General features: G+C 36.1%; 10 protein-coding genes across 10 annotated transcripts; 6 read left to right on the plus strand and 4 right to left on the minus strand.

Annotated features, from left to right (window-relative positions):
• Positions 1-69: 69 nt before the first annotated feature.
• On the minus strand, positions 70-3,408 carry FDP41_012714 (uncharacterized protein; the record flags this gene model as incomplete). Its single annotated transcript, XM_044703264.1, has 2 exons — positions 70-2,360; positions 2,433-3,408. The coding sequence occupies 2 exons, from the start codon at positions 3,406-3,408 to the stop codon at positions 70-72; spliced, it is 3,267 nt and encodes a 1,088-aa protein (XP_044565639.1).
• A 109-nt stretch (positions 3,409-3,517) lies between these two features.
• Positions 3,518-4,216, minus strand: FDP41_012715 (uncharacterized protein; the record flags this gene model as incomplete). Its single annotated transcript, XM_044703265.1, has 2 exons — positions 3,518-3,653; positions 3,804-4,216. 2 exons carry the CDS (start codon positions 4,214-4,216, stop codon positions 3,518-3,520), a joined length of 549 nt encoding a protein of 182 aa, XP_044565640.1.
• A 334-nt stretch (positions 4,217-4,550) lies between these two features.
• On the plus strand, positions 4,551-5,450 carry FDP41_012716 (uncharacterized protein; the record flags this gene model as incomplete). The annotated part of the gene is made up of 1 exon (XM_044703266.1): positions 4,551-5,450. One exon carries the CDS (start codon positions 4,551-4,553, stop codon positions 5,448-5,450), a length of 900 nt encoding a protein of 299 aa, XP_044565641.1.
• Positions 5,451-6,283: 833 nt separating this feature from the next.
• On the plus strand, positions 6,284-6,619 carry FDP41_012717 (uncharacterized protein; the record flags this gene model as incomplete). The annotated part of the gene is made up of 1 exon (XM_044703267.1): positions 6,284-6,619. The coding sequence occupies one exon, from the start codon at positions 6,284-6,286 to the stop codon at positions 6,617-6,619; it is 336 nt and encodes a 111-aa protein (XP_044565642.1).
• Positions 6,620-6,973: 354 nt separating this feature from the next.
• Positions 6,974-7,648, plus strand: FDP41_012718 (uncharacterized protein; the record flags this gene model as incomplete). Its single annotated transcript, XM_044703268.1, has 1 exon — positions 6,974-7,648. One exon carries the CDS (start codon positions 6,974-6,976, stop codon positions 7,646-7,648), a length of 675 nt encoding a protein of 224 aa, XP_044565643.1.
• A 387-nt stretch (positions 7,649-8,035) lies between these two features.
• FDP41_012719 (uncharacterized protein) lies at positions 8,036-9,135 on the plus strand (the record flags this gene model as incomplete). The annotated part of the gene is made up of 2 exons (XM_044703269.1): positions 8,036-8,243; positions 8,396-9,135. The coding sequence occupies 2 exons, from the start codon at positions 8,036-8,038 to the stop codon at positions 9,133-9,135; spliced, it is 948 nt and encodes a 315-aa protein (XP_044565644.1).
• Positions 9,136-10,115: 980 nt separating this feature from the next.
• FDP41_012720 (uncharacterized protein) lies at positions 10,116-12,240 on the minus strand (the record flags this gene model as incomplete). The annotated part of the gene is made up of 4 exons (XM_044703271.1): positions 10,116-10,429; positions 10,870-10,996; positions 11,149-12,069; positions 12,175-12,240. 4 exons carry the CDS (start codon positions 12,238-12,240, stop codon positions 10,116-10,118), a joined length of 1,428 nt encoding a protein of 475 aa, XP_044565645.1.
• Positions 12,241-12,749: 509 nt separating this feature from the next.
• On the plus strand, positions 12,750-14,486 carry FDP41_012721 (uncharacterized protein; the record flags this gene model as incomplete). The annotated part of the gene is made up of 1 exon (XM_044703272.1): positions 12,750-14,486. One exon carries the CDS (start codon positions 12,750-12,752, stop codon positions 14,484-14,486), a length of 1,737 nt encoding a protein of 578 aa, XP_044565646.1.
• Positions 14,487-14,772: 286 nt separating this feature from the next.
• FDP41_012722 (uncharacterized protein) lies at positions 14,773-15,144 on the minus strand (the record flags this gene model as incomplete). The annotated part of the gene is made up of 1 exon (XM_044703273.1): positions 14,773-15,144. One exon carries the CDS (start codon positions 15,142-15,144, stop codon positions 14,773-14,775), a length of 372 nt encoding a protein of 123 aa, XP_044565647.1.
• Positions 15,145-16,176: 1,032 nt separating this feature from the next.
• On the plus strand, positions 16,177-18,465 carry FDP41_012723 (uncharacterized protein; the record flags this gene model as incomplete). The annotated part of the gene is made up of 1 exon (XM_044703274.1): positions 16,177-18,465. One exon carries the CDS (start codon positions 16,177-16,179, stop codon positions 18,463-18,465), a length of 2,289 nt encoding a protein of 762 aa, XP_044565648.1.
• Positions 18,466-18,565: the final 100 nt, after the last annotated feature.

Raw genomic sequence — 18,565 nt, forward strand, 5'->3', positions numbered from 1 at the left:
GGTTTGGTGAGATACATAAACCAATGTGTGTCACTCTTAATTTCGTAAAGACATGCTTTTATTGACCTCTTACTTTTTCTTTTTGGTTTGTTTTTTGGAGGTCACTGAACGTTTTGATTTCTTTTTTGATTCTATCACTTTCTTTTCCTCATCTGTTTCATCTTTCATCCGTTGTTGTTCTTCAGCTTCACTGCTCTCTTCAAAATACTTGGCGCAAAATGTAACATCATAACATTGATCCACAGTTTTGCCCTCCTTGTTTTTCAATTTGAGATCACTAACTCTCAAAAATTCTTCATAACACGATTGATTTCTAATGGCATAGAAAAGAGGGCTCTCTCCATTGTCATCTTGAATATTTACCACTTCATCGAATTGGTCTGTTTTATCGAGGAATTTAAGCAAATCATCAAGCAACTCATGCTTCACTGATGGCATGTAATTCCGTCCTGATGGAAGATCTTCGCACAGTAAATGTAAAATGGTAGCACCTTTAGGTTGGATTTTTCTTGTTATCCATTCAATTACTGTAGATGCCTTCAAGTTGCTATTAGTAAGAATTTGTTTCCTCTTTCTGTGTGATGTGTCATTTTGTATGATATAGGCCACCAAGTAATTCAATCCTTTCCAATAACTAAGCTCCAACCAAGATATGTCACGTTTGATTGTTTCTCTTTCCATTATTGATCGAGAAATTTTTGAACATGCAGAGGTTGCATTGACAAGTGCAGCTTTCCACAAGAGGGTTCTTGAGAAATTATCACTTCGTATTTGGTTAGGTTTGAATCTAGTAATTGCGAAAGGTTTTGTAAGACAATTCAGTTTAGATTTTTGTTCGTTATTTGTCCTTTTGAAAATAAATTCAAGCATATCAATAATTGAGACTTGGAAATCCTTGTCATAATCAGTTCTTTCTAATGTATATCCGATACATATTTCCATTAATTCATCCAAAGTAAATTCATCCACCAACTCATCATTTTCACACAATATCAAAAAACAAAACTCATACTTGTGGTTGCTAAATGCTGATCTCAAGTTCTGTTTGGACCATTTGATTTTGTCACATAAATATTGTTCAGCATAAGTGATTAACATCTTTCCAGCATTGTAAATTCCATATTGACTAATAATGTCCAGCACATCATAACCTTTGGAGGTTTTAGAGGCTAATAGTGTTGAGCACTGTGCTGGAGCGTTTGAGGTCAACATGGTCAAAAAATGACTCAACAAGTTTTCGCTTTTCGCTTTGCAAACACTATGGAGGATATTCATTGTTCCAAATTGAAGGTCTTCGTATTGGTATCCAAGCAATGCTTTGCAAAGATCGCTCCTGTTACATTCTTGATAAGTCCACCACATCCCAGTGTTGTTTGGTTGAATAGGTATGAATAGTATGGCGTTTAAAACTTGGAATATGTGGTCAACAATATAAGGATTATTAAATAGGACATACAAAACGGGATCTACTTGTTGATCGTTCAATGTTATAATACTCTTTTTGAGCAGTTCCTTGTCTAGAATTGAGTGATCTCCTTCAAATACCTTTTGCATCTCTAAAACTTTTGTACTATTGTAAACCCATGAAGAGAGCATAAAGCACAATGGAGTAATTTTCACTCCTTGCACTTCGGTAGGAGTGACCAACAATTCATTAAGGTTATCCCAATACTTTAGTACATTGGCAAGTGTGGTTGGCGCCATTATGGGAGCTGAGTAAAGCAAAGATGCCAAAACAATAACTCTGTTATGTTCAATGTTGCCCTTTACAAATACATCACCATCCAAGGATTGAATTGATCGATTTAGGTCAGCTCCTTTTGAAAGTAATAACTCTATTATTTTGAGGTGGTTATCTTCAGTGGGGCCTCGAATATACATAAAAGAGAATGAACTTGCAAAAGGAAGAGGGGCGTACCGCTCTAATAAAGCACAAAGAGGTGACTTTCCAGAATGATCTTCCTTGTTAATAACTTCAACATCCATGGCGTCAATTAGTATTTCAGCAGTTTCGAATCCTGTATGTTCGGGGCAAGTTTCTATATAGAGATGGAGGGGAGTCTTCCCTTGATTATCGGTTTTGTTACAATTAAGATCAGCCATAACAAGTTCTGGAATGGCAACTGATTTCTGTAGCGATATGATTTTGTGCAACAAACTCATGTCATTTTCAAACGTCAAATCATCCAAAGAAATATCATACTTTTTGTAGGCTTTACAGAATACATGAATAGCTAGGCGAACCTTGTCTGGAGTAAGGTCATTATCTACTTCAATACGTTTCAAAAGTCTTTCAAAAGGATTGTTGTTTCTGTTGTTTTTGGCCAAAAAGTATTCTTTTGGGAGATGCTCTGCCAAATCTATAAAGGAATAGCGAGAAATTTAAATTTTGTGAGAGTTATTCAACACTTTTTGCAAAAAGTTCCACTTACATTCCGAATAAGGGCAAATATGTAAAAAATTGTTACCTGTGTTTGGACATACAAAAGTAATGTCAGCTCCATTTCGATGAAGCGCTTCAATGATGCTATCATCAGCGTTGAGACCCTTTTGCATGTTTAGGTACAAGTTTAGAATGTTCAAGGAAGCCACTTCATTTGAAATGATTCCATTTTCGTCACCCAAAGAGATCAGGCCAGGTTTCAAATTGCAAAAGAATGAGATTAATTCTGAGGTGACAGAAGTATTTCTGGAATTTGCAATGAGAATCAATAATGGATTCTTGACTTCATCAAAAACAAAAGGCCACTCTGCTTGTTCAAATAAAAGTTTGGCCATTTTCAATGAAGTTATGGAAGTCAGAAGGCTATTCACAAAGCTTGAACTAATGATACTCTCAGTAGATGTTAATTTCTTGAAGAATTGTGTTTCTAACATGTAGTCCATAATAGCATCAGGCAAACCAAAAAATAATGAACTATTCATGATTCTCTCTTGGGTGAAAGTGATACGTTCATATCCAGCCTTTTGTTGTTTTTCATGTACTTGTAAAATGTAATCAATTAAGGAAGGAGTGAAGCTAGTAGGATGTAAAGAAGTGATGATATCAGTCTTGTCCAAAGAGAATCTCTCAGTTTCAACAAAGTATTTTAGAGTATTAATGACATCTTCGCTTTTTGCATTATTTGGAATTGAAACTAGATTAGATTGATCTGATTTAAACCGTAGAATCTTGGCAAAATTTTGCACAAAGGTGTAATCTAAATTTTGGCAATCAATCACATCTTGTCTGTAACAGGATCTCCATGAATTAAATGGAGGAAGAAAAAATATCTGAACGTGGGAAAGCTTGGGAAAGCTGGAGAGCAGTCGTTGAGGTACGCGGAGTCTGTCATTCACACAAGGCAAAATCAACTTTTCAATATTTGGAAATAGAACTCCGAGAAATCGGATACAATCGTTGTTCATTCTTGTGGACACTTGTGAATTGTACCATGGATATCTGTATTTAATGGTGGCGTCTGGATTTTCGTTTCTTTGAATTAAATCCAATTCTTTCACTTCTTGGCAAATGACGTTATCGAAATCGTCCAGCCACTGTTGACTTGTCAGTCTTATGGTCAAATAGTAAGGGAATGCAGGTAAATATCCCAAAATCGAGTGCAAGATATGTCTTGGCAAATAACAATCGAATTTCGGTAAATAAAAGAAACCTGCACATGATTTTTCATGAAATAGGATTGTATCATTGTTATTTCGAAATAATAATAATACAATCAATATTCGAAATAAAACATTTGCGATCAATAATTCGACGATTGTCATTAGAAAAAAGACATGATATATCAAATCGTAGTACTCACCTTGTTCCCAATCCATTCTCTTTGCTTTTTTTAGAACGAGCATCCAATAATCGTTTGGTGTTTAAACCTCCTGATCCATCGTCGTCCTCTTGGTCTGCCGCTTCCTCTTCCATAATTTGGGAATTATCCTCTCCTACCACTTGTTTTAATCGTTCTTCTGTGGTCTTTTTAACTTTCTTTTTCGGAACTCTCACTTTCGCTTGTTTGAGTTTCTTTACCTCTTCTTCTGACAACTCTTCCATCTCGGAATCGATCATATCATCCTCTTCGGGGCGATAATCATCGGCAAAAAAATCATCTTCCTCGTCCGTTTCATCGTATGTTTTATATTTCATTTTCCTTTTTTTGGAAGTCAATCCATCGTCATCGTTGTTCGCTGCGGCAGAATATTCCTTTCTTCGAGTTCTCACCATCTCACTTGTGTTTCAATATTTTTTTTTGAAATATTTTCAGGTTGTTGGTGGAATTTCAAAAATTGTCATTCTTGTTTCGTCTCGCCCTTTGTTCATGGATTTTTGTTCGACAAATAACGGAAAATAAAACCAAACCCAAACAACAACCCAAACCAAAACTACAATAACCCAACAAATAAACCCATCTAAACCAAGAGACCAGACTCCCAAAAGTATGTTTGTATGCCACTGTCTGTCACCTCATCTTCTCACCAACAGATGACAATTACATTCCGCTCCAAAACAGTTAACAAACGGGTCGCACTTACAAAAAATTGAAAAGCTACCACTCAAAATGATCCCCTCAAAATCTTCTGCCAACCTTGACTCCAATCACGATTTTCCTCCTTCGCTTACATCGCTCATACAGTCCTTGTTGTTGAAACGAAAACGTACTTCACAAAATTTAACATTTGAGGAGGATGAGAAGAAGGATGAGAAGCCACACGAAGGATGCAGCATGAAAGCATTGATTGCCTCCCTCGCAACAACCAATCAGAAAAAGAAGAAAAAATTAATTGATCATCATCGGGAGGATGATGAACCTCCTTCCTTCAGAACTCCTCCGAAAAGAAAAACCATTCAACAACAACAACAACAGCAAACCACTCCTTCTCAAAATCGTTCAACGTTGAATATTGGAAAGAAGAAGACTAACATTGAGTCATCTCAAAATTTAGCATCACCAGCCAACGCTTCCATCCTTGACAACGATGTGAGTATTTTGGAGAAGGGGACACCCTCGCACAATTCTCATGAATCAAGAAGGTCAGAGAGCAGACGAAATGAAACTGAAGTTCAGGAAGTTTATGATGAGGCCTACTTTAAGAAAGCGAGAGAAAAAAATCAAAGAATGCGAAAAGCTCTCGAGGCTAAAAAACGAAGAGAAGAAAATGAAAAAATCGAACAAGAGGTCCAGAAAATTAAAGCTTTAGGCGAAGCTCGTTCCAAACAAAGTACAGAAAGTCGAGTATTGGTTGGCCTTAAAGAATTGCAACAAAATAATTCTCAGGCCAATTTAGAAAAATTGTATGAAAGTATTAATAGAAAAGTCTATTTTAACTTTGTGTCATCCTTAGAACATCAAATGAATTTGCGCAAATCGATCGAGAATTTAATCGATTTCGTATTTTCAATTTTGGATTCTATTTCGAACGAAAGATTATCCAAGAAGCAAATGATATTGATATCATGAAAAAAAATTTGGAAATTCTTAAGGTGTTGAATACACATGCAAGCTACAAGTGCCTTCTATTAAGATTAGTCATCTCTGTTTGACTTCATTCTCATTTAAAGATTATATTAGAATGTTTAAAGAATGTGGAATTCATATTACGCCAAGCACAGAATCAGAAGTACAAATTTTCACGTTCAAACTTCCAGATGAAACTATTTTGTTGTCGAAAATTATTTCTGAAAAATTTGGAATTTTTATTTCAGCATTGTTTAAAAAGTTTGTACAAGATATGAAAAGCTCTGTGGATTCTCTCAAAGAATTAGAATTAGTTTTACTTGCTTCCTTTTTGATTCATGTTAGAATTTTCAAAAATCATTTCACCACATGTAACTTGAATGATGAAATCGACTTCCGACAACAAACACTTCTCTGCGCACCTTTCGTATCATTTATGATGAAGAGAGACCTCTTCTGGGTAGATATGACGAAACGACATTGACATCATTGAAGAAACTATGAGGAGGTTTGGTCTTTATGTTTCCGACTCGAAGGCAACAGATTTAACGTCAGACTTCTCTGGTGATCTGGTCCTCAAGTATTTGAAAACATTCTTTCCGTGATACTTTTTCAACTGTCTCATGTCAAGATTTTGGTACATATTCCCATTTCAAATTCAATGCAACCTTTTCCACAAGTTTGTGTTGCTGTTGCTGTTAAAAAGTACGAATAATCAAAACATTTCAACTAGCAGAGTACTTGGCGTGAATGGGCACAGCGAGAGTGATTATGGCCCATTACTGCATAGCATTATACAGGATTCATTGGTATTCGTTGAGCGGATGGTTTCCCAAATGTCCTCATCCAATGCACATCCATGCACTTATTACTTGTTGAGAGTCATGGATTTAATTTTATTAAGCATTGGTCCTAAAAAATTCAAGTTTTATGAAATGATGCTCAACACAATCACTCATGAACAGACCGAATCATACCAGAATCTTTTGGAGCAATGTCGAAACAAACTCTCCAAATGCTCGTTCATTGGTGACAATGAACGTCAAGAACTTGTGTATCATCGTCTAGACTCTGTTCGACCTCTGTTACTGCGAGCGAGTAATAAGGTATTTGAGGAAGGAAAAGAAGACCAAAAGACCACCGGTCGAGATCAAACCACCACTGATCCATAATATAATTGTAGTGTAAATTTCCAATCTCAGCACATTGTCTCCAAAGGGATAGAATACATATCTTGAGGAGAGTAGTTTGTGATCTGTCACTCCATTTTTGGAGAAAAACCACTCGTCCATTTCTAGTAATCACCATGATTTGAAGATGTTTCTTTTGTAGATCATGTCCATCTCCAAACATTGTACAAAAAGACATCAATGCACCAAACTCCTCACGCACGCTCAGAGAATGAAGGAAAAAGCATTCGTAAAATTCCACGCCAATTCGAGAGCTATAAATCATGCAGGCTCATTGCCACACTTGCCAACACAACACAAAAAAACAAACCAACGACGTTCCTTAACCAAAAGAGAATGCAGTTTTCCTCTCGTTTACTATTAGGTCTAATTGTGACTCTCTGTTCCATTGCAGCAGTTTTGGCTGGTGGTGACGTCAAGTCGGTCGATATTTATGCACCACCTGTTTATGGATTGCCGGGTTTCGCAGCCACCAATGCTTTGAACAATGCAGCAGCCTATGGCTATCAAGGAGGTGCTGGACAGAATTATGGTGTCCAGGGTGGTAACTACAACCAATATGCTCAAAACACACAAGCTTACAACAATCAAATGAACTCTGTGAATTACAACCCATATGCCAGCTATGCTTCCAACTATGTGGGTCCAACTTCATATGGAAATCAATTTGCTAATCAATACTATCAAACTTATGCTCCTCCTGCATTGCCATATTATCCTCCTGCATTGCCATATTATGGTGGTTATGGTGGTTATGGTGCTCCATTCTATGGTGGATTTGTGGGTGGTGCTCCATTCGTTCCTCCAGTCGTTGGTGGTGGTGCTGTTGTTGGTGGTGGCGCTGTTGTTGGTGGTGCTCCATTCATTCCTCCTATTGGAGCTCCAATTGATGGATATTTGGGTGCTCCAGGTTTCATTGGTGCTCCAGGATTCATTGGTGGACCAGTGGGTAGCGCAGGATTTGTGGCTGGTGGAGGTGGTGCTGTTGGTGGTGCTGTTCTTGCCAAGTAAGACAGAAGAGGAATCACTCCAACCACTACTAGCTGTGTTAACTCTCCCAAAGGAGAGTGAACCTATATAATTATATATTTGAATATTCAACAGTCGTTCATGTTTGGAATTGTATCGTGTAGATTTTTGTAGTGTCGTCTTGTCACATTCAATGACTGATGAAGTCAGAGGGTGTTGTTGGGAGGCAATGGAAGAGTTTGCACAAAAAGTGGATTCTTTTGCTTTGAAACATTATTAGAATAAACATGAACCTATCGAGTGAGTTTTGAAATAATGTCAAGATCTGATGTGTTCTTCAGAATAATTCTTGTGGCATTTGCCAACTCTATTGTAATAGAGGAGGTCATTCATTCGATGGCAACACTTTGATTTACAGGAGCCAAAAAAATGTCTCAACCCGAATCCTTCTCTTCCACTGTGGACTATGAAAAATTGGTGAACGATTTAGTGAAACCATTCGGATCGGAATATGATGAAACACTTAAAAAGTGTCTAGTGATGGCCTATCAGGCTGGAGAGATGGCTAATAATTTTTGTATTGATCGAATGAATTCTCCGAGTTTGGAAATTGAAATCAAACAAGATGATTCACCGGGTAAGTAATGATATCATTTTTAGTTATTGAATACAATAGTTGTTGTTGTTTATTTGATTGTTAAATTCGTGCGAATTCGATGAACATGATTATTATTATGATAACCTTTTTTAATATTGCTAACTCTACGACCATGACGGTCAACTTGGCAGTCACCATGGTTGACAAGAAAGTCAATGCCTTTCTCATTGGACAACTTGAACATCATTTCATTCAATCCAATAATAATATTAGAATTATTGGAGAAGAGGGTGTGAGCACCAAAAACAAGGATTTCGAAAACAGAGACCTCTCCGAAGGTCTTGTTTTCTATGTGGACCCCATTGATGGTACAAGAGATTTTATTTCCAATAATGGTGAATGGGCGGTCATGATTGGACTCTGCAAAGATGGCAGACCTGTCATGGGTTGTATTTATTGTGCAGCTCAAGATGAAATGTTTTATGCTATCAAAAGTCATGGTACATTTGTGATTCGAAATAAGCAAAATTTATCTAAGGTGCAATGCAATCAATTCAATCCTGATGATTTATCCACAACTAAATGTTTAATTTCTAGAAACAACTATGATCAAATGACTGAAAATATCCTCGACGAGCTAGGTGTTCAAAATAGAGTTCCATGTGGAAGTTTTGGAAGAAAGGTCTGTCACCTTGTTGCAGGTAATGGTGATTTATATTTCAACACAAGCTGCAAGAGTAGTTATTGGGACAGTGCTGCTCCTTCCATCATTCTAGAGGAGGCAGGTGGATGTCTATTAAGAAAGAATGGAGAGAGCGTATTTTTCAATGGTCATCGAACTGCCAACGATTACATTTTATTTTGTTGCCCCATAAGTGTCTCTAAAAAAGTGTTACAAGTGCTTGTTAAACATGCTGGTGATAGGGAGTAAATTTATTGCTTCTCTCATTATCTACATGGACAAAAGGATTGTGTGAAGAAAGAGCCTTAGAAAGCGCGTATGATCAAATTTTTTGGAACATTATATTCGTATTATTCAGTTTACAGATTGGTTAGACAAGAACAAATACCGGATATGCCATGGTATTTTCCGGTATATTCCCGGTATTATCTCGGTATTTTCTGAGCCAATTTAATTGGGTATATACCGAGATTACCGAAATTCCTAATCCCTAATATTACAATTAAATCAAATACAAATCCTTTTTTTTACCAAAATCAACAAACAATCTGCAAAACAAGACAGTCAAGAACAAGATTACGAGAGACATAAAGAAGCACTGAACATTGAATTTGAACCATTCTTTCAAGGATATTTTGCAGAACCATTTGAAGATTTTTCAAACAAGATTTGGATAATCATTTTAAGATGTGACGGCACCTTAATGTCATCAGTTATTACGCCCACAACTCAGCATCATTGTCGACAGCCATATTATGCCCTATTCGCTTGGTGTAGTCATCTTTGTAAGATAATCAAGTTCATAACGAAGACTAAATTTAATTAACCTTTTTTAACCTTCTTTGTTGATGGTTCAAGAGTGCTAGAGGATGATGGTTTGGTGTGAGGAGATGACTGATCTGATAGTTTCGCACATTGAATAAAATTTTTCATTGTCTTTTCATTCAGGGATTTCTTCTCTTCTGCACTTTTTAATACTTTCTTGATTCAGAGCGTTTGAAAAAAGCCTGTGCCAATGGTCTCCGTTTGGAGATCAGCAACTTTGGGCATCTTGTTCACCACATGTGTTCTTATGCCTTGTGTTTCTTTAAAATCAAAAACTTGATCCGTAGAATTTAGGAAGGTTCTTATGCGACCACAATATTCACATGTGCATGGAATGCGAATGTGTCTGAATATCCACTTGTCATTTCCCAAATCCAACTCTGCATGTGGTTAAAATGGAGGAATTACTCATTAACTTCATACCATGATCTAAAAGCAATCGAAATCCTGATCCTTTCCAAATCATTTCCGTTCACCTCAATGAGCCCTTGAATGATTTCAAGTGTTTGATATTCACAATAATTACTTTCTTCAATTGTCAATGTTGCAATTTCAATTTCCTCATGAGTGATATTACTCTTTCTACAAACATTCAATAATTTGATAGTTGTTGGAACACCAAGATCCTTGCTTTTCTTAATATTTTCATAAAGTTTTGACGCCAAGAACTGCTCTTCCTTTCCATCTTTGGTGATTATCTTTTCAAAAACATCTATTACTGATTCAATTGTGGGGCACTTTTTTGAGATAGGGACTGAACCAGAAAGGGGGCTGTTTTTTCTAATCCAAAATGTCTCAGTAATAACAAGCTCTTCTCAATGTAATTCATATCAATGGAAAACCAATACGAATACTGATCGAACACCATTGGACACAGCTCCACTTAAATATTTTATAGTTATTGATCAATTTGTCAATCCTTTCTGAAGGAGGAGTAATTTGTCTTTGAGTTGCAACAGACAAAGAACTGTCTGATTTCAAGTCTGACTTCTTGCCAATCACAGAAGATAACTTGTTCAAAAAAACATCCATCCAGGTTGGATCTTGCAACTGTGCAACAAGTGATCCAATAGCTTCAATATCCTGGTCAATATTCCAACTTTTGTGCATGAAAAAGTATCAAGTACTACGTATATACGTTTGTCTTTGACTACTTACAACATTTTTGGGTATATTTTTCAAATAAAGGTATGAAATGTTCAGAACCATGGTGTTTTATCAGCTTTGGAATAGTGTCCTTGTTGAATCGCTCATTAAGACCTCCTCCTTTCCATATTCTAAATATCTATTGTCCACCTTGTAAAATAGAGGTTTCAATTCGGCTGGACAAATAACTAGCACTTCGGTATGACCTTTCAACAACGGTACCCTCATTACCAGTGTGTTCAATCTGATGATGAAAACGTGCCAAGTATGGTTGTCAAAAGAATCACTTACATCGCGGGAAGTCATTGGCATTGACCTTCTCAAAGTTCCAGGAAATATTTCCTCCTCAACCAATTTTACACATTGTTTCTTTGTTCTGCTTAAAAAGATGTTCGCTTTGTACTCAAATCTGGTCTCATCAATATCATATTCGCTATTCCCACATGAACTTTCTTGTTTTTCCAAAATTCCAAAATATAAATCAACAGAACAAAGTTGTTTCAATAGTTGATAAGCAGCTTCATCTTTTCCTTTCAAAAAGGTCGGACTCAATCCTGCCTTTGAATACTTGTGCTGAAGGATGTAGCATAGTTTTGAATACATTGGTGCCTTCAACCAATAATTTATAATCTTCTCAAGATTCAGAACTTGACTGTTGTTGTCGATAATGGAAATCTTGTCAGATCCAGAATATTTCAAATTATAAATTAAAGCCAATCTGTATCCAGAAGTCACTGGTTCAACCCTATGTGGACAATCACAGTAAAAGCTCACATAATATGCACTGAAGGTTGAATCTTCGTTGCACTCAAATTTCTTTTCTCTTTCATTTTGTCTCACAGTTACTTCACCTCCTGAGAAATGACTAGGCAACTGAACGACCAATGTTGCAATCATTCCATCTTCCTTCTCAGTGTCTCTGTGAAAATCAAAGAAACCTCCTTGCTCATACAACAACACCTTGTAAAGTGAAAAACTAATTGTTTTTTCTGTTCCAATTCCCAATTCCTTCTGGATGTAATCGTTCACTAGTTTTTCTATTAAGTGATCCCATTTTGGATTGGTAATTCGAAACTTATCAGGTTCCAGTTGCCAGGACTTTCTGACATTATCATCATAAATAGTTGCTTCACCTCTTCCAAATGGACTTTTTGTGCAATTCTTGATCAAATCCTTTGCCTGTTCTTCATAAACAATTGGGAGAGGCACTGCCTATAGAGGTCGTAAGGTCTTGTTGTAAAATCTCAATGCCAGGCATAGAATAATCGAAACTCAATTTTCCGCCAGTACAATTGTCTCCACCCTCAACAGCTGGACCATTTGGTTTATGATATCCGTTGAAGCAACACTTTCATCATATTCGGGTTGTTTACTGCTGGACATTGTGGTATTGTAGCTTTGTGAGTCTTTTGATTTTTTTTAAGCAAGAGCAATGAAATCAACTTTAGCTCTTTCAGAACAGTATTCGCGGGGAGGGTTAGAGCATACTTTCACCTTCCAATTTTGAACGACGAGGGTGTAAAGAGTGGAGACTCAGCTCCACGCACTGTTGAACTCCTTTTTCAGGCGAAATAGCATATGCCAGTTCGTCAATTAAGAGAAGTCAATGGGAATTCAACTAAACATATTCAATGGTCTTGATGAAGTTCTGAAGTGCTCTCGTTTTCAAGAATAATTAATCGAATTATTTTAATTGCTCCATTTGGTGCATTATAGAACTGGGGATCATTCACTGTTTATATTTCATAAGAGGCCTTTGATATAAATTGTTTGAATGAAAGGAGATTTGTCCTTCAGTGAGATATTTGTCACATCTCAGGTTACACAACCGCAAGTTCCAAACTTCTACTTCTGCAATCCTGTCATCGTCTAATATATTCGATATGAAAAAAATGAAGAAATTTGGAGAACGATCAAATGATTCCGCCACAACGTCGAGAAGACGACTCGAAAAGATGATTCGGCATTTGACTCCCGAAAACTGTCCTCCAATGATGGAAAAATCAATGAATGACCTGAAATTTAATTCTATCCATGTCCAACAAGAATGGATGGAAAATTCTCTCGGGGACTTTCGAGAAGAAAAATTATTCTTGCTACAACGAGCTAGACAATTGTTTAATGATCAAGATTCATGGTCCGATCAAATTTTGAAAGAAAATGAAAACAAAGAGAAATGGAATGTATCTATTCCGGATAACATTGGACCATTCACTCGACTTTTTGATCATTTCGGGATTTATTTACCCTTACCTTTAGATTTGGCCCAGATGAATGCACAGCCAAATGATTTTCAATACTCATTGTTTAACTTAATTATTCCAGAAATATCTGAAAGTGAAACAGCACCATCTACTGCTGAAGGATTAATTTCTAAATTACAAAATTTAAAATTTACACAAATACAGGAAAAATCGATGGGTTATGTAATTTCCATCTATATCAATTTATTGAAAGGGAATTATGAAAATGTACTTGAACAAATTCAACATGCAAAGATGAGAATGCAAAACAAAACTGACTACATTTTATTATATTTGGAAAGCTTGTGTAGATATCTATTACGAGGGTACGATACAGCTCTGCTGTTGTGTGACTCTTGCATCGGCATTATGTTAAATAATAACAATATTGTTATCGAAAAAGAACTTAATTGTGACGAATTTTTATCTCGAATATCAACCTCTCAAACGGAAATCCCTAAAAACATTCGAATTCAACCCCTCATTCTTTATTCTTGGATTTTGTTTCATTTATACGAATTTTCACATGCTGAGAGAGTTCTTGTGACTTGTTGTGAAGAAATATTTCCCTTTAATGCTGAAGCTCATTTTAATTATGCTCAACTATTGGCTGCAATGTATGGATGTTCAAATCTTGTGGATAATTGGAATCTCCCTGAACACATTTTTAACAAGATGAATTCTCATTTGAAACAATGTATTGAGCTCTATATTCATGAGGATATTTCACTGTCTGATGCGACAAACAAAACAGGGGACACCAACACCACCATTATTAATAACGAAACACAACAAAACCAAAGCAACATTCCACAAAGCCCATATTATTCCATATTTAAATACTGGAACTATTATTTGCACTTCTTGAATCATTGTCCAAACATGAGGACCCTACTCGATCATCATCTACAATATCTAGAAAATTATGTTTACAAATCTCTGACACAGTGGTATGGAATAGATTACAAAAAGTTACTTGATGATAAATCTAGCTCAGCAATACCTAGTCTTGTTGTCAACAACGAAAAGACAAACAATCTTCCATCCGCCATGATCCATCCCATTGATTTAGCCTATCTTTTGGTGGTATATGCTCGATGGTATGCCCTTAATTATCTCAGCTCTCAAGATGATGACAAGTTGGCATCGTTGAATGAATCCAGAACAAAAGAAGATCCAAGAATTTCCAAAGCTCACCAACTCTATCGAATTGCATCCAATGTGGAACTCATTGCATACACTCAATTCAATCACAAAAGTCATGACTCAGAATCTTCCAGGCGTTTGGCTTTCGTATTTTACTGTAAGAGACTTGCATGTACTCAGATGTTTTCCATCTCAAGAGAATTTAACAATTTTAAACAGAGATTTCTTGTCGGCGTGTGAAAGAGGTGCTCTCTTGATGACGCTTTGAGTCAGAGAATTTATTCGAACAATCCAAAATCTCGGAGAAGAGTCGTGAAGCCACTTGAGCGTTCAATCAATTCAATCATAATTTGATGAGAATTATTTTGGAGATTTTCGCCTGAACCCATGTGGTAATAGTGTTAAATGCTCAACAACAACAACATTGTTGATTCAAAGATGAATTCTATTCCTTTTCGTCGAAATGAACCAAAAGAATACTTCATTCAGATATCAAATTTTCTCAATTATTAACCTATTATCACAATTATTTTCCTAATCGTTTAATTTCATTAGCCTCTTTCACCAAATCATAGATACGTTGTTTCTTTACTTTCTCCAGATTCGCCTTCAATTCATTATGAGACAATTTAACCTTTCTTTGCACTCGGAAGTAAATAAGTCCCATACTTCCAAACAGAATTGCGTATGAAATGAACACGGTTGGATAGGTAACCACAAAGTGTTTGACATTATCAATTTTTCGTTCTGCCAATGTCTTGTAGTATCGGAAACAATCTTGAACGTATTCGAAAGTAGTTCCACGATAGACCAAGGGCTCTTGTTTTTTACTATTACTTCCCGATGATGATGATGAGGTTGGTAATGATGATGATGGTGCTGCTGGAGTGGAGGACATTTTTCTTAATTCAATTAATATTGTTATGGATTTCTAAAATTGTGTGTTGCAAGTACTCTTCAAAGAAAGAACTGAATACCAATCGATTGTTCATGAGAACCTTTGTTGCAAATGAATCAGATCATGATTTCTCTTTTTTGACTTTGAACTGAAAGAGTATCTACGAGGTGACACGAATAAGTTTGAGATTATTTTATAATCTTAATCTTCTTAGGTTTTTCCAAGATTTATTTGTGTATATGTTCAATGGCTCTAATTTTCACAAGAGAAGAGCTGCTGAGATAACCATTGATGCTGTACTGAAATGGTTGCTTTTCAACAACAACACAAACCACCACAATACATTGCTTAGTGAATACGTTTTAAAGTGATCCCAAACAAGCACCAAAATAACATGGTTCCATCCTCGAATGCAACAATTCATCACGGTACTCCAACACATATCCATTGCATTTGAGAGCTTCCATCACCAATTCAGGATCTTTTTTCAATTCATCACTTGCAAACTTCAATGTGCATCCATTGTTCTTCAATGCTTCCATCATGATTTCCTTGTCATTGCAAAATGGTGAGTCATCGTATCCAATAACTGCAAGAATGGCCATTCAGTTTAGCGACTCGTAGCACAAATTCTCTGTCTTCAACAATATCTTTTGGAACGTATCTAAAAACATTTCTACACCCAAGTTTGATTATTTCAACTAAGAATTCTTTGAATGAAATACAATTGTAATATTAAATACATGACAACTAGATCAAGTTTGTAAATTCCCCTCTCGAGGTGACCTCGACCTTGATTGTGGGCCCATTTGAGAAATTTCGCTAACTCAACACATGGTTCTTTTCAAGTTTGAACTTGCAGATTAGCAAACACTTGTTACTCCTCGTCACCTGTTCATCACGCTTTGAATTTCATCACAAAAATTCAACCACAACCACAACAACAACACTTTGATTCGTGAATCACTACAATCTCGATCATCATCATCCTCTTCACTTTTTCAATCCATATATATCATTCAAAAAGAACAAATGATCAAGGAAATCTTGTCCAAAGTTGCAGGAATAGTGAAAAGGGGCCAACAACCCATCATCCAGGACAATCATGATGACGCTAATGGTAAAGGCTCTTCTTCCTCCATTGTTGTCGTGTTGAACCATCATCATGATCCTCCAAAAACAACAAAGGAATTTCAACCCTATCCTCTCAATGTTCCAGCAAGTAGTCCTCTCACCGACATGGAATACAAATGTCAAATCTTGAGCCAATTGAAAGAAGATATTCAAACACTCAACAAGAATGATCTATCATTGGAACATCATTTTGAAATGTTTGATCATTTGAGAGAATTACTTCATCGGATCTCGAATCGAATCTTTATGAAACCTGCAAAGAATGAAATGTATTTATGTGGAGGATTGAAAACATTGTGTTTGTTGTTTAATCAACTCGCCGTGTACATGTTTAGAGGAACCAAGAATGAACACAATTCCAAAATGTGGAAACTCTTTGAAGAGATTTTGAGTGAGTGTTCGTTCATCTTGTACAAGATGGCTGAACATGCAAAAGCAAGAAAGGTCATGTTGTTGAGTGGTATCTTGTATTCGATTTGGGGAGTCATTCAGCAATTGTGTGCCATTTCTGCTGCAGAGAATAATGCAGAAAATGCTTTATTATCGGAAAACAAAAAGTTTTACAAACTCAAAATGAATTACAATGCTGCGGTAGAGAGTTCTATTGTTCATATGGATGATGTGATGGAACTCTTGTCGTCTGGTATGTCACTTTCTGCCGACTTTGCAGAATTGTTAAAATCAGCAAATAGATCATTATTTGGAGACTCTAATGAAACCGAAGTTTCACAGCGAGCAGAAGAGGTCGATAACTTTGGATTGCAATGTTGTGACGTATTTATTGGAACTTTTGATCTACCACTAGAGACATGGACTCAGGAAACATTTAATGAATTTGTACGAACGAACACAAACCCACAATACTTTATTCGTATGAATGATTTTGATATTAATTTACATGGTATCATACTTCAAACACGAACAAAGGATTTCCTTGAAAAGTTTTTTGTGAAATGGAATTTTGAGAATTCACATGGTGACAGCAATGCTGATCAAAAAAGTAATCAAGTATTTGGATTTTACATTTTGAAGAAAGATCAAAACATTTCAAGATTTTCCTTGCTGAAATTCATTCAAGTTGTGTATACAGATTCCTTAGTAATCTCATCCAAAGACATTGATATTTTACGAAAAGAATTCGACGCAGCAACAAAAGAAGAACACAAGAAAGAAGATGATTCTACTATTCGAATATTTTCAGTGGACAGCATGTTGAAGGAACAAGGATTATTACTCTTACTCGATTCACTAAAGAATGAATCTACGAAAGAAGCTATTTTACATTCTCTTAACATGGGTTATTCTAATCATCATGCAGAGAGAAATCAAGACGAGGAGAGTCTATTTGATGAATTTGATGAACAGTTAGTGAAACAGGAATGGGAAATTATTAGCAAAACGCGTCGTGATCGACATGAAGAAGAATTATTATTTTCGAGAAAGGATGCAATTAAAAGAAATGCCATTCAAACAGGTGGACTCGAGCAAGACATGACTGAACTTTTTATATCCATCACTGAAGAAGATGAATCATCTGCGTCTGATGTGGTCATACAAACAGAGTGTAACGAATTGGGAGCGATCGATTTGGAGATATTAAGCAGTGACGCCTATCACACCAAATATTTGAAATTTGTGAAAAAAGTTCTCTTACCGACAAGACAAAGAGGAGGAGTTTTTGCTCACCGTTGCATTTTAGCGGCAAGAAGTGAATACATGAGAAAAGTGTTCAAGTATGAATGTACACCAAAATGCTTGTCAATTGTGGAAGGAGTTGAATCGAATATTGAAAATGTGATTGATTGCTCTGTGAAAACTATTGAAATTCCAAACTTTTCCTATTCAACCCTCTTTTTGGTGTTACAATTCATTTATTGCGGTCAGAATGTTTTGAAAACACTTGCCAATGTTTCATTAACCACTAGCACAGATGATGTTTCAGATATTTATCGCAAGAAATTAACAAATCAACCATTGATTCCTGAGACATTTATAGAGTGTTTAATAGCATCAGATTTATTCTTACTGTATGGCTTAAAGAAGTTTGCAGAGCAGCAAATCATTCAACAACTCAACGAAACGTCAAATCAACCTCAAGATAAGGAGTTTCTAGTGAACTTGTACAATATTTCACAACTCTACAATTCGGATCCTTTGAAGGAGAAATGCGAACAATTACTGAATTAATGGACTATTCTTAATCAAGTCAAACCCCCTTTTCACTCAAATAGGATCTTCAAAACCTATTGAACAGTTCATGTTCTGGATCCCAATACATCGAACTTTA

Source organism: Naegleria fowleri (genome assembly GCF_008403515.1).
Source record: "Naegleria fowleri strain ATCC 30894 chromosome Unknown tig16, whole genome shotgun sequence".
Lineage (NCBI taxonomy): Eukaryota > Heterolobosea > Eutetramitea > Acrasida > Naegleriidae > Naegleria > Naegleria fowleri.